This window comes from Branchiostoma belcheri, unplaced genomic scaffold (assembly GCF_001625305.1).
Source record: "Branchiostoma belcheri isolate BF01 breed outbred unplaced genomic scaffold, Haploidv18h27 scaffold98, whole genome shotgun sequence".
Taxonomy (NCBI): Eukaryota; Metazoa; Chordata; class Leptocardii; order Amphioxiformes; family Branchiostomatidae; genus Branchiostoma; species Branchiostoma belcheri.
In genome coordinates, this window is record NW_017804664.1 from 294,137 (window position 1) to 307,988 (window position 13,852).

The 13,852-nt window shown below is 45.9% G+C and overlaps 1 protein-coding gene and 1 non-coding gene across 2 annotated transcripts in view; one reads left to right on the top strand and one right to left on the bottom strand.

The window, feature by feature from the left end:
- The window catches only part of LOC109462020 (cytosolic phospholipase A2-like), a 30,073-nt gene that overhangs the window by 12,870 nt on the left and 3,351 nt on the right, over positions 1–13,852 (top strand). Inside the window, exons 4-13 of the mRNA XM_019758510.1 lie at positions 1,833–2,095; positions 2,286–2,323; positions 2,443–2,578; positions 3,139–3,275; positions 3,772–3,994; positions 4,493–4,607; positions 5,674–5,811; positions 11,919–12,005; positions 12,744–12,847; positions 13,218–13,460. Of these exons, the coding sequence (XP_019614069.1) occupies positions 1,833–2,095; positions 2,286–2,323; positions 2,443–2,578; positions 3,139–3,275; positions 3,772–3,994; positions 4,493–4,607; positions 5,674–5,811; positions 11,919–12,005; positions 12,744–12,847; positions 13,218–13,460 (1,484 nt within the window). The remainder of the gene's footprint in view (positions 1–1,832; positions 2,096–2,285; positions 2,324–2,442; positions 2,579–3,138; positions 3,276–3,771; positions 3,995–4,492; positions 4,608–5,673; positions 5,812–11,918; positions 12,006–12,743; positions 12,848–13,217; positions 13,461–13,852) is intronic.
- On the bottom strand, positions 4,879–4,982 carry Trnak-uuu. Its single transcript has 2 exons — positions 4,946–4,982; positions 4,879–4,914 (listed from the first exon to the last, which is right to left on the bottom strand). It is a non-coding gene; the product is annotated as a tRNA-Lys (tRNA).

Below are 13,852 nucleotides of genomic sequence, written 5' to 3' on the forward strand. Positions count from 1 at the left end.
TCCCTGTCCGCCCGGCCGGGGTGGCACGACGCGTGATGCCGTCTCCATGGCAACACCGTCGCCTTGGCAACCGCGGCGGGAGGCCTGACCTGCACGTATTCTGACGTCTCTATTTTACCGCCCCCCCTCCCCATGATGGACATCTAAATCAATAGTTTATTACGGCCATAGATTGGATTGGTAAAAAGGCTTGCCAGCTTAATTATATGAAAATTATGAGTGAAAATTACAAATATTTACATGTTAATGTGGTGTAAAACTATACATTAAAACAAAATTGGCACAGTATAACACAGTTGCCATTTGAAAGTCCTTGAAAAGGAATGCAGTGCGTGGAGAATAAGCTTCTCCCAAGGACACACGAGTTACTCGAACCAAAAGAACCGTTTATCATCAACTTTATGTCTTAATCTGTGGCGTGTCGAACCTTAGAATACCTGAACTAGGCAAGGTCATAGGTTTGGAGATGGGGGAGGGGGGCGTGTCGAACCCTTATTATTATTAGAATACCTGAACTAGGCAAGGTCACGGGTTGGAGATGGGGAGGGGGGCGTGTCGGTTCTTTAGAATACCAGAGCAAGGTCACGGGTGTGGAGATGGGGGAGGGGGGCGTGTCGGTTCTATAGATGGACAAGGTCACTGCTGGTGCAGTGGGGAGGGGGGCGTCCTTGGTTACAACAAACATGGAGAACTATTTTCGTACTTTTTTAACACATGTTATAACGTTATTTATGTCAATTTTGTAGCAAAGATGTTGGTCTTTACTTACTGGGTGTCTTGGGGAGGGTTAGTTGGCGGCCGACGCCTAGTCTGGAGGCTGTTGTCACAGGCATGCCATATCTAGTCAAGGTGTCATTCACAGTCTCTCCTGGTCCTGGGCCTTTCTCTTGCCTTAGTTCCAAACTTTCCGTTGTTGTATGTGGTGTCGTTTGGGGCTAACTTTACAAGTAGCATCCTAACATTTACAAGGTGTCTGAACCACTTGATTTGTTGTTGATGATACTATCTAACTCCTACCACCAGTCTGATTGTAGTATTTCTGATTTTGTCACGTCTATTCTTGTTGACAACTCTTCGAATCTCAGCACCTGTTGGTGAGAGGATAAATTTGAATATCAATGTAAAACGTGACGTTACGACATGGGGAGCTTTGGGAGGCGCGCAGCAGTGAAACAGCGCCGCCATGCAGTTAGCAGCATAACTGCAACCACCTGTTGGATTGACAGAGTAGTGGGGAATGTTTAGAGTCATATTCGCGCCTTTCACGTCTGGGAAGCCGCAAGGTGTCATAAATGGTCAATCCTAAAATGAGAAATGACCGTGACCTTCACTTCGGTCTGCTTCAAAGATTTGTCCCATGTCTGCGTCCCCCTCCCCACAGCTGACATCCCTGACCCGTACGTCGCCCTGCAACTCCACGGCACCATAGAGGGAAAACGTTGACCTTGAACATTCTAACATGTTCCATTTACCGCCCCCCTCCCCACAGTTGACATCCCCGACCCTTACGTCGCGCTAAAGCTGCACGGAGCCATAGAAGAAAAACGTTGACCTTGAAAGTTCTAATAATATGTCTGCCTTCTCTCCGCCCCCTCCTGTGTTACAACATGACCTTGAACGTTCTAACATGTCTTTCTCTCCGCCCCCCTCCCCATACCGCCCCCTCCCACAGTTGACATACCCGATCCTTTACGTCGCCCTGAATCTCCACGGCGCGATAGAAGGCAAACGCCGAACGCGACACATCGGTGTGTTACAACATGACCTTGAACGTTCTAAACTTGTTTTTTAATCTTTCCGCCCCCCCTCCCCATACCGCCCCCTCCCCACAGTTGACATCCCGGACCCTTACGTCGCCCTAAAACTGCACGGAGCCATAGAAGGCAAACGCCGAACGCGTCACATCGACAACGACGTGAACCCCGAGTGGGACGAGAGCTTCACGTTCCTGCTGGACTCGACCCAGAAGTACAGTCTGGACATCACGCTGTGGGACGCTAATTACACCATAGACGAGTCGCTGGGGACGGTCACGTACGAGCTGGACGGCTTCAGGGTGTTCGACGCCAGGACGGAGACGTTCAGATTCTACAGCGTAAGATAGAGGAAATACTACATTACTTTTACACTTATTACACGTATTTTTCATAGCTAAACCACTAGCTATAGTATTCTAAGAGTACGAGAGTAAGAGAATGTGACCAGCGTAGTTTGAATGCGAAATCTGTTCTGTTGTCTTCTTCCTCACAGTTGAATAGTTAATGGCATTTTTTTTGGCTTCACAGACTTCAGAGGTAGACATCAAATTCGAGACAGAATTAAAGTGAGTACCAGAAATTACGTCTCTGATATTTCCCTTTTGCCATTCTGCACGTGCTGTTGTATTTTGGCTAAGTAGCTTGAGGTTTCTAATCTTTCGTTTGCTGTTGTTTGTTACCCCAGTCAGCACCCCGATTTGAGGTACAGTCTGGCTCTGTGTGACGAGGAGAAAAACTTCATGGTGGCGCGGAAGAAGCGTGTGGGATACGCCATCCGGGACCTGGTGGGAGAGGAGAGGGGACCCAGGCACTACAAGGAGGTAGGGTTGGGGGTTACAGGTCGGGACTTATGGGTCAAGGGTAATGGTCAGGGGTTAAAGATCAGTAGTTACTGGTCACGGGTCATGGGTCAGGGGGCTAGAGGTTTATCGTCCGGTTTCTGCCCTATACCACCCTGTTTATGACCTAAAGGTCCTGTTTTTGACGCCACAATCTTTTTCCAGGTTCCCCGTGTGGCCATCCTGGGTTCCGGCGGCGGGTTCCGGGCCATGATCGGCATGGCTGGAGCCGTGAAGGCGCTGTCTGCGTCCTGTTACTGTCCTGTTACTGTCCTGTTACTGACCTGTTCCCGTCCTGTTACTGTCCTGTTACTGACCTGTTCCCGTGCTGTTACTGACCTGTTACTGACCTGTTCCCGTGCTGTTACAGGTCCCCCGCGTGGCTATCCTGGGTTCCGGAGGCGGGTTCCGGGCTATGATCGGGATGGCTGGAGCCGTGAAGGCGCTGTCTGCGTCCTGTTACTGTCCTGTTACTGTCCTGTTACTGACCTGTTCCCGTGCTGTTACTGACCTGTTACTGACCTGTTCCCGTGCTGTTACAGGTTCCCCGCGTGGCCATCCTGGGTTCCGGAGGCGGGTTCCGGGCTATGATCGGGATGGCTGGAGCCGTGAAGGCGCTGTCTGACGCCAAGGTGCTGGACTGTGCCACTTACCTGGTGGGGTTGTCAGGGTCCTCATGGTGAGTACCGGACTGTGCCACTTACCTGGTGGGGTTGTCAGGGTCCTCTTGGTGAGTGTTATATGTCCTTTAAGTATAGCAATGTGTAATCACAACATAGTATTGACGATAAGTGAAATTGTGATTGAAATCTATGACGGACAACTGTTAAAAATTCTGTCTTGTTACGTTTTCATTTCTTTGCTAGATCTGGTCTGTACTTGGTGCTGATATGTCATCGGTTACTTTGTATCTTTGTGTCTGGTCATTAAACTATTCACTATATAATGTTAAGATCTAAAACTTGAGATCCAACGCACAGAAAGTTCTCTCACCTAGAGCTTCTGACCAGTAACTCTGGTCTTCCTCAGTAGACTGACCCAGTGAGGCTTATCACGTGGCTTCTTTGAAGTGTGACGTCAACACTGCGTATCTGGTAGATGATGTCGGCCCCTGTCACGGTTCAGTGAAGGGTGATGGACCCTGATCATCTATATAATATATTCCCTTCTCTTAGGTACATCTCCACGCTGTACTCTCACAAAGACTGGCCAAAAGCGACGCCTGGCGAGCTTCAGGAGGAACTGAAGCATCACGTGGACTCCAGCCTGTTCTACCTGCTGAAGCCGCGCCTGCTGTACCGGTACACGGACGCCATCATGCGGAAGCGGACGGTAGGGCAGCCCGTCAGCTTCACGGACTTCTTCGGGCACCTGGTGGGAGAGACGCTCATCAAAGACGTGAGGAAAATTTCCTTTTAGTTTCGTACTGATAAATCGTAAAAATATAAGACGTTTGAACGTTCGTGAAGTTATATACCCTGATGGAATTGTATCTTTACCGCATTCTAGTACAGAGTGCAGTGCTTCTTCAACCATGATAATATATATATATATCTCGTACATGTACTAGTATTGTCTAGCCGCTGTACCACGCTGTGCCACGTTGTACTTCAAATAATTGTCGTCCAAGAAGAAAAAGCCGGGTAAAGGGGTTTTCTTTTACACCAAAACAAAGACCAAACTTCTCTCACCTTGCTGACGTTTCGGTGTAAGCAAGGTCTATCAGACACCTTCCTCAGAGCTTCTGACTGAAGTTCTGCTTCTCACCTCTTTCTTAACTCCGAATTTTATCAAATTGCTACACCTCGGCACAGCATGCAGGTGGTTTACATGTACATGAGTTTTCTCCTCTGAATGTACCTTAAAGTCTTCCCTATGACTTCCTTTTTCCGGCAGAGACTAGACTTTAAGCTGTCAGACATGCAGGAGAAGATCCGGGACGGCCAGGCGCCCATGCCGCTCATCACGTGTGTACACGTCAGACATGACGTAGCCGCTCTCGTCTTCCACGGTACGTTCTCGCGAGACTTTGCCATGTCTGTACGTTCTCGCGAGATTTCGTCATGACTGTAGATTCTCGCGAGACTTTGCCATGTCTGTAGATTCTCGCGAGACTCTGTCATGTCTGTGCATATTTCGAGTAGATCTGATATTTTTACAATTCATTGAGTACTAGTAGTAAAACCGGTAAAAAAAACAGCTCAAAATATCGCGGAAAATCGTTCTAGCATTGACGCTTTTCTCTTTTGACTACTCCGAAAAAGGGGCTGATAAAAAATTCCCGCCCGATAGGGGACTTGAACCCCTGACCCTCAGATATCCGGGACTCGAACCCCTGAACGACAGGCTTAAAAGTCTGATGCTCTACCGACTGAGCTAACCGGGCGCTCCTGACGCTGGTCCCTAGTGGACGAGCTGTGTTGCTAGCGCGTTGCTATGTATATATCGTCTGCATTTAAACTAGTACAACCAGTACAACATGTATACGGCGCTTTTTGTATATGATTATCTGTCGGCTGCAACGCAGTCAACTCAGTTTCAGTTTATTTTATTTAACCAGTAATTACAACTCAGGCCATCCCGGCCTGTTTTTCAGGTAATCCTGGATACACATAAAAGTACACACAACAAAAAACAGTACATAAACTATTACTAAATTACAACATCCTAAACATTACCAGTGTCAAAATCCTGCACCTAAATGTTCTGAATAAAAGTCCTAAGAAGTCCTGCTCCTAATGAACTGTTTAAAAATCCTGAGAAGTCCTGCTTCTAATGTTCTGTTTAAAAGTCCTGAGACTGTACCTATACTATAACTGCATGCATGATATGCCTATATGATTATAATATGACATGATACAACATAATTGACATGTATAATGACTGATACACAATCATGTAACCCTACAGAGTGGGTAGAATTCACGCCGTACGTGGTGGGAATGGCGAAGTACGGAACCTTCATGCGGACTGAGCTGTTCTTACTTTATACTGGTGATACCGTACATACTCGCATGTTATGTATGTTGTGATATGATAAGACATATATAAAGACTGATACACATGTAACCCTACAGAGTGGGTAGAGTTCACGCCGTACGAAGTTGGGATGGCGAAATACGGAACCTTCATGCGGACTGAACTGTTCGGCAGCAAGTTCTTCATGGGCTGTCTGGCAAAGAGGTTTCCGGAGGCGCCACTACACTTCCTCATGGGTGAGTAAACAAACAAACAAACAAACAAACAAGCGCCGCAACTTCCTCATAGGTGATTAAATACTAGTAAACAAACAAACAAACAAGTTCTTCATGGGGTGTCTGGCAAAACGGTTTCCGGAGGCACCGCTACACTTCCTCATGGGTGAGTCAACAAACAAACAAACAAACAAACATCGCTGTACTTCCTCATGGGTGATCAAATAAACAAACACACAAACAAGTTCTTCATGGATTGTCTGGCAAAGCGCTTCCCGGAGGCGCCGTTACACTTTCTCATGTGTGAGTAGACAAAGAAACAAAGAAACAAACAAGTTCTTCATAGGCCGACTGGCTAAGCGGTTCCCGAAAGCCCCACTGGCACTGCATTTTTATAAAATCTTATTGCAAAAGTCTTATGTAAAAAAAATCTTAAATGTACAAAGTGAAATTAACCTAGCAATTTCTAGTGAGTACATGTGAAAACCAACACTCTGTTCTAGCGCTAAGCACAGCGGTCGCACTGATTATTATATATACATTCCTTTCTTTATACAGAAAATAATGAAAGTTACAAGTAAATACAAGAATAATTATGCATGACAAAAAATGACTGAGTATAAACAACTACATAAAAAAACTTAAATAAAAGTAATAAATGCAGTTAACCCTTGTCCTGCTGGCTTTTTGTACACAATATTTTCAAATAATTTGTCTTAACCAGGTTACAGACCCTTGCCTTTTGTTGCCCTGCGGTGCCGTGGTTACTTCGGTATTTCTTGCGTTTCGCTGCGGTGTGATGCGTTGCACGAGAAATACCCCCAAATCGTACATATACAGGGTGCTACTGTATATAGATGGTACTGTATGTACAACCCATATATATATATGGGCCCCTTAGGACAAGGTTAAGATTGGGTTGTCGCCTCTGTGGTGACACATGTTTGGGGTTTGTCACGATAGTGGTCGAGTCTGTGCCAGGCTAAACTGCGCTTCTGTGTGCAACCGTAGTCACACTGGTCACACTTGTAGGGCTTCTCTCCTGTGTGTTTCCACACGTGTTGTCTCAACACAGACATGTTACCTGTCCTGAACCCACACGTCTCACACAGGTAGGGTTTCTCACCTGCGTGTTTGTCCTTGTGTCGGTTAAGGCAGGTGGAGTCGGAAGCAGCGTAGTCACACTGGTCACACTTGTAGGGTTTCTCCCCTGTGTGAGTCCGGATGTGTTTGGCTAGCTGAGACTGATCAGCCATTTTGTTACCGCAGTATCCGCACGTGTAGGGTTTCTCTCCTGTGTGGGTTCTCATGTGCCTGACTAGCCGTGTCTTGTCAGCCGTCCTGTACCCGCACTCCTCGCACGCGTAGGGTTTGTCTCCTGTGTGTTTCACCATGTGTCGGTCTAAACCCCGCTTCTGCCCGTGGGCAAAGTCGCACAGCGTACACTTGTAGGGTTTGTCTCCGTGGTGGTTCTTCACGTGGTGGGAGAGGCCGGTTCTCTGGGCCGCCCTGAAGCCGCAGTCCTTGCACGCGTAGGGTTTCTCTCCTGTGTGGCGTACTTTGTGTCTCAGTAGGTTAGGCCTCTCGGTAGTGGAATAGTCGCACTGGTCACACTTGTAAGGTTTCTCACCAGAGTGTCTTCTCATGTGCAGGGTCAGGCTGAAGTTCTGGGTGGTCCGAAAATCGCATATGCTGCACGCGTAGGGTTTCTCTCCAGTGTGTTTGAGCAAGTGCCGGGTTAAGTTGCTCTGATGTTTGGTGGAATAGTCGCACTGGTCACACCTGTAGGGCCTCTCACCTGTGTGGGTTCTCACGTGCCTGGCGAGGTTGGACCAGTCGATAAACCTGTACCCACACTGCTGACACGCGTACGGTTTCTCACCTGTGTGGGTTTTGATGTGGATATTCAGGTGGCTCTTCCGTGCAGCAGAATAGTCGCACTGGTCACACTTAAATGGTCTCTCCCCTGTGTGAGTTTTCATGTGTCTGGTTAGGTTGTGCTTGTCTGCTGTTCTATGTCCACATTGCTCACAGACATACGGTTTCTCACCTGTGTGTCTGGTCATGTGTCGCTTCAGGTGTTCCTTGTGTGCCGTCCTGTATCCACACTCCTCACACCTGCAACAGATTTAAAAAGTTTGCTCCAACACATAATTTAACAGTAGAAGTAGTGTACAACCCTGGGGCTTTCCTGTTTGTTAAGGTAACAGTCCTCCAACACACCAGGACAAAATACACCTTATTTACAGTTGTATGTTTAAAGTTAAAACTTTTGGTCCGACACAAAAAAATTCTCTCACCTAGAGCTTTCGAGCAAGTCACTCTGGTCTTCCTTAGTAGACTGACCCAGTGAAGCTTGTCACGTGGCTTCTTTGAACTATGACGTCAACACTGGGTCAGTCTACTGAGGAAGACCAGAGTGACTGGTCGAAAGCTCTAGGTGAGAGAACTTTTTGTGTTGGAGCAAATGTTTTAACTTAAAACATGTAACTACAAACACAGATGGACTTTCATGACAGATTTCACACACATTACAGTCTTGACCTCCCATGTACTTGGACCACTTCTTGTGGGTGTAGTTCTTGTATTGCTTCTAGACCGCACTAAGTCTTCAACACAATTTATTATTACTTATTACTAATAGATATATTTGAATTATGCTTAACCTTCTATAATGATTGCCTATTTTGTGTATTTTTATACTTGTTGTTATTGACTATGTAAATTTTGATGTTGTATATGTGTTTTTGTATGGGGGAGGGCAACTTGTAAAGGTGTGTATGCACCTGTTTTGCCCTCCTTTCACTTTGTGAAAAATAAAAAAAATAAAAAACACACCTGTAGGGTTTCTCACCGGTGTGGTTTAACATGTGCATATCGTAGCTGGTTCTGTACAGGGTAGAAAAGTCGCACTGGTCACACTTGTAGGGTTTCTCCCCTGTGTGAGTCCGCATGTGCGCGGCTACCTTACCCTCCGTGGCCAGTTTAACCCCGCACACCGCGCACGGGTACCTGTGTTGGCTCATATGCCGGGCCAAGTCCTTCTTAAAAGCGGTTGCGTAGGCGCACTGGTCACACTTGTGAGGTTTGACGCCGAAGTGGGTACTGATATGCCGGGCCAGGTTGGACCTGGTAGCGGCACGGAACCCGCAGTGCTCGCACATGTAGGGTTTCTCTCCCGTGTGGGTTCGCATGTGCTTGGAAAGGTTGCCGAACTCGGATGTTGCGTAACCGCACTCCTCACACGTGTAGCGTTTCTCGCGGTTTTTTCGCGCGCGTTTCCGTGCAGTTTTTCCGTTCCCAGGGTTTTTAGAACTCACAGAGCTGGTCTCGTTCCCAGGGTGTTCGGCTGGACTTCCACAGGTTGACTCGTTCCCAGGGTTTTCAGGAGGGCTCTCACAGGTTGTCTCGTTCCCAGAACGCTCAGTTCGCCTCGCTTGTGCTGTCTCGTTCCCAGGGTGTTTAGGAGGGCTATCACAGGTTGTCTCGTTCCCAGGGCGCTCAGTTGGCCTCGCTTGTGCTGTCTCGTTCCCAGGGGGTTTAGGAGGGCTATCACAGGTTGTCTCGTTCCCAGGGTGTCCAATTGGACTTTCACAGCTGCTTGTCTCGTTCCCAAGGTTTTCAGAAGGGCTTCCACAGCTTGACTCGTTCCCAGTGTTTTCGGTGGGACTTTCAAAGGTCTCCATATCTATGAATAATGAAGAAATGCAGAAAGAAAATTGCTACAAAAACAACATTTGCAAGCAAAAGAAAAAGATTTTCATTAATGACTGGATGTTTTGCAAGGCAATCACCCAACCGACTAACACGTGTTCACAACACCGATGAAGTCACACATACTCTTGCTTCACTTATTGAAATACATTTTAGGAGAGTCTTAAGCAAGCAGTTTGTTTCTCTACTGTTTCCACAACAAGACCCGGTCCGGTGACGTGTTTCTGCATTTGGAGTTAGACAAAACAATAGTGGAAGACATGCATCAATAGCGGCATACTGGCCACAATTGTGCACTGTTTTGACCATGATAATACAACGCCTATAGTAAGAGACATATTGTAACCAAGAGCACTGCTGATACTACAGTGTAAATGTACTGCCAAGCTGAAGTATTGCTTCAACTTAAAAAAATCAACTGCATAAGACTTTTCAAGTCTAATGTCAACTAACACCTGTCCTCCCTGACTGTACAGTAACCCAAAACATTTTGAGTGGCTCCCATGAGCTTTGTTTTGTGGTGAATTATTTAGTAAATAAAAAAAAAAATTCCTCCCGTTTCCTAACGCAAAATGTTTCCACGTCGAACATAAACGAAGTTACAGTAACTTTCTCACGTCCATCAGAGTGGTGCAGGAAGTTAGGAAGTCGGGAATGTAAACATCCCTTTTTGAAAATAAAAACACCACTTACGATGAATAGAATGGACCCTTTCACCCAAATGCCACCATATGGAATGGACCTTACCAAAAACTCAATTTTATAGAAGAATTGCCAGCTTTCTTGATTTGAACAAAATGGCAGAGGAACACACAAAAATGGTACATTTTGTGTGAAAACGGAACACCCACCCAAACCCACTGCGTATCACATAAAGTTAAAATGCTCAAACTCCAAAGCAAAAACATAACATTGCCCCCCGTGCACGTCGTTTGGATTATTCAATTTTCTTGATTATGTGTAGGGGTGGAAATCATTATAATCACCTTACAAAGTTATGAAAAAAGGTCTAAACGTTCTTGCCAACACTGAGTAAATTGGGACTAACCCAAACTTTCGGCCGACTCCGGAAGCCTTGTTCACGGAATGGACCCTTCTACTGCAGCTTCCCAATTTACTCAGTGTTGGCAAGAACGTTTAGCCCTTTTTGTCATAATGAAGTATACCAACACAGATGGACTTTCATGCTAGTCTTAGAAAGTTGCAGGTTTCGGCCTTGCCACTTTCACCATCATGTTACATGAGTTCAGTTCAGATGTTTTTGTGAAAATAGGAAATTAAGCCTCCTACAACAAATAAAATGGAGTCGTCCACCCAGTTCGCACCATATGGTTCAAACTTAACTAAAAACTCTATTAGTAGAGTGATTGTCACCTTCCTTAATTTCACCAAAACGGCACAAAAATACAAAATATACAAAACACCCACCTTAACCCCACCCCTTTTCACATAAAGTTCTAACGCCCCAACTTTCGTGCCCCCCTCCCCCTTCCAAAATCATGCGTGACGACCAACAGGTACGTGACACATGAATAGGCAGGTGTGATTCTAACTTCACCTGTATTACCATAAACCAGGTAACGTCGGCACGATCAAACGACTCACCTGTCGGCTCGGTGGTTTGATGTTGGCGAAGAAAGTTTAAAATCTCCTCAGATTTGTCCGGGAGGAAAAGCTCAGACTGCCACGACAGCAAAATGGCCGAAAGCCAGAAGAATGAATAAACAAACCGGTAGTGCCGGTGAGGGCAAAGGTCACCGTGGAACGTGACTGTAAACACGGCAGGTTTGCCCTGCAGTACCGGCGCGTTCCGCTAGGCAAGATGCAACAAAAAGGTTGCATAATTGACAAGTAGTAAAACAGGTTTAACTCTAAGCGTAATATAGTGTCTCCATAGCTGATAGTACAGTGCAATTTCGCTACGTACGGCTCGCTTGCATTATGAGCACAATTTTATAATGGATTGTACACTATACAACGATAAGCACATATTGCTGTTCACCTTTCTTTCCGCGCTTGTTCAATTGATTTCAATACGTTAAATCCTATAGATAAATTCAACTACATTCTAATAGGAAAATATATTAAAGAATGTTTCGATCTTAGAGAACACATGTTAGAGAATAGTTAAACCTTTATTGTTACCGCATACATATATTCTATACGTAAGATAACGTTATCCACACATGTATTTAGCTTTGTTTGATCTTTCGTTGTAGAAGACCATACAAAAGTCCCTGTACTTTTTTGTTGTGTCAATAAAGAATCTTTCTATTATCATTTTTGTTATCCCTTCGATAAGAGAGCAGAGGTTTGGCGCCTGAAGCTCCTCTCATCAATACTTGTATGTACTTGTCGTCGTTAAAGACATATGAATGACACAATAACAAAAACGTTTCTTTCCCCTTCCGCAGGCATCTGGGGCAGCGCCTTCACCATCCTGTTTAACCGACTCATGATGGAGAAAAAAAGCGAACCGGAGGATCTGCAGAAAGAGTTAGGTACGGACGGAAAAAAAAAGATAAAAAAAAGATAAAAAAAATAAAAACTCGCCCGATAGGGGACTTGAACCCCTGACCCTCAAATATCCGGGACTCGAACCCCTGACCCTCAGATATCCGGGACTTGAACCCCTGACCCTCAGATATCCGGGACTTGAACCCCTGACCCTCAGATATCCGGGACTCGAACCCCTGACCCTCAGATATCCGGGACCCGAACCCCTGACCCTCAGATATCCGGGACTCGAACCCCTGAACGACAGGCTTAAAAGTCTGATGCTCTACCGACTGAGCTAACCGGGCGCTCGATTAACATTAGAAGTCTTGCAATGAATTGCCATTTCTTTGTTGTTGTTGTTGTTTTTAAATATTTATAAGCATTGCGGCAATTTAGGCGTGGCGCCCACCGTTCACAATGTCTATCTATACAATAACATTTTTCGTAAGGCGTAATCAGGGCTTTTGAGTCTTTGTGATCCGTAGGCGGTCGTCCGAAATCAACGTAATTCGTAATCAGTACATTAGCCGCGTAACATGTGATTGGTCGTTTTCATTCTACGTAAAGCGTAGGCAGTTACCTTTCTTCAACGTTAAACGTAATCCATAAAGTACTACATAATTTAACGTAATTCATAATCACTAATGCTGACCCTCATTTCCCGTGACGTTTTCTCATCTGATTCAACCTTATGAAACTAACGACTACCATTCACACTGCTTTGTGTGTTTTACTTGCAGAAGAGACTTTGGCGCGGGACGCCCGCAGAGAGAAGGCAGAAAAGAAGAAGCTGGAGAGAACAAACAGCATCCTGGATGACGACAGCGACAGCGATGACGATGAGGTAACGAGTCTTTTCGTGGACGAATCTTGAAAGGGGGGGGGGGTAGTGTAACAGTTGGGTTTGAACTTCTAGCAACTAACTGCTCTCACGGGTCCGGAACTTTAGGAGTAGTCGTTATCGCGCTGTTGTCGTAAGCTGGCTGCCCAGGAGTCAGGTTTTCCTGTTTCTACTCACTCTACTATTCGTTTCAACTATGCTTTATCTAAAACAATGCTCAGGCACAGTTCTGGGTAGTAAGGTGAGTTTCAAAGTGGCAGGCAGGAAAAGTATAGTTTTTTTTTTCCTTTTTTAAAAACCAGCAGACAGAAAAAAACGTCCCAAACAGGTTTCTACAACAACTGGCTCATGTTTGTTTGTTTGTTTGTTCCAGTTCTGTCAGCAGAGTACAGCGGACGGAAGACAGAAGAAACCGTCACAGACCGGCTTCTACAACAACTGGCTTATGTCCATTTTCACGGGGTCCTCTCTGTTCGCCACACGCGAGGGTCGCGCGGGGAAGGTGCACAACTTCATGCGGGGACTTTCCCTCAACAACACATACCCGATCTCCCCATTCACACCCCCACCCATCCGCAGACAGGCGTATGCACTGCCCAACCAGTCAAGTGAGTCGGCACTTTTTCTAACAATTTTGTGAGATTATATATATGAACTGTTGTAATACATTAGCACTACAGTGGGCTACATAATTAGCAGTTCATAACAGCAAAGTCGCTAAGAAGAACGACTTGTCCTTGGTACTGATTTTTCTGCCTCCCCCCTCCCCATAGTCGCTACAAAAGACGTGACCTTTCCTGTCCTTGGTGCTAATTTGACTCCCCTCCCTCATAATCGCTACAGAAGACGAGTTTTGACAGAACCCACGATGTCCCCATTGTTTCTATGCGTGACGTTGACTGATCTATCTGCCCCCCTCCCCCCTACAGTCGCTACGGAAGACGAGTTTGACAGGATCCACAGTGTACTATTTCTACTTAAAACTTACTGTCCTTGGTACTAATTTTC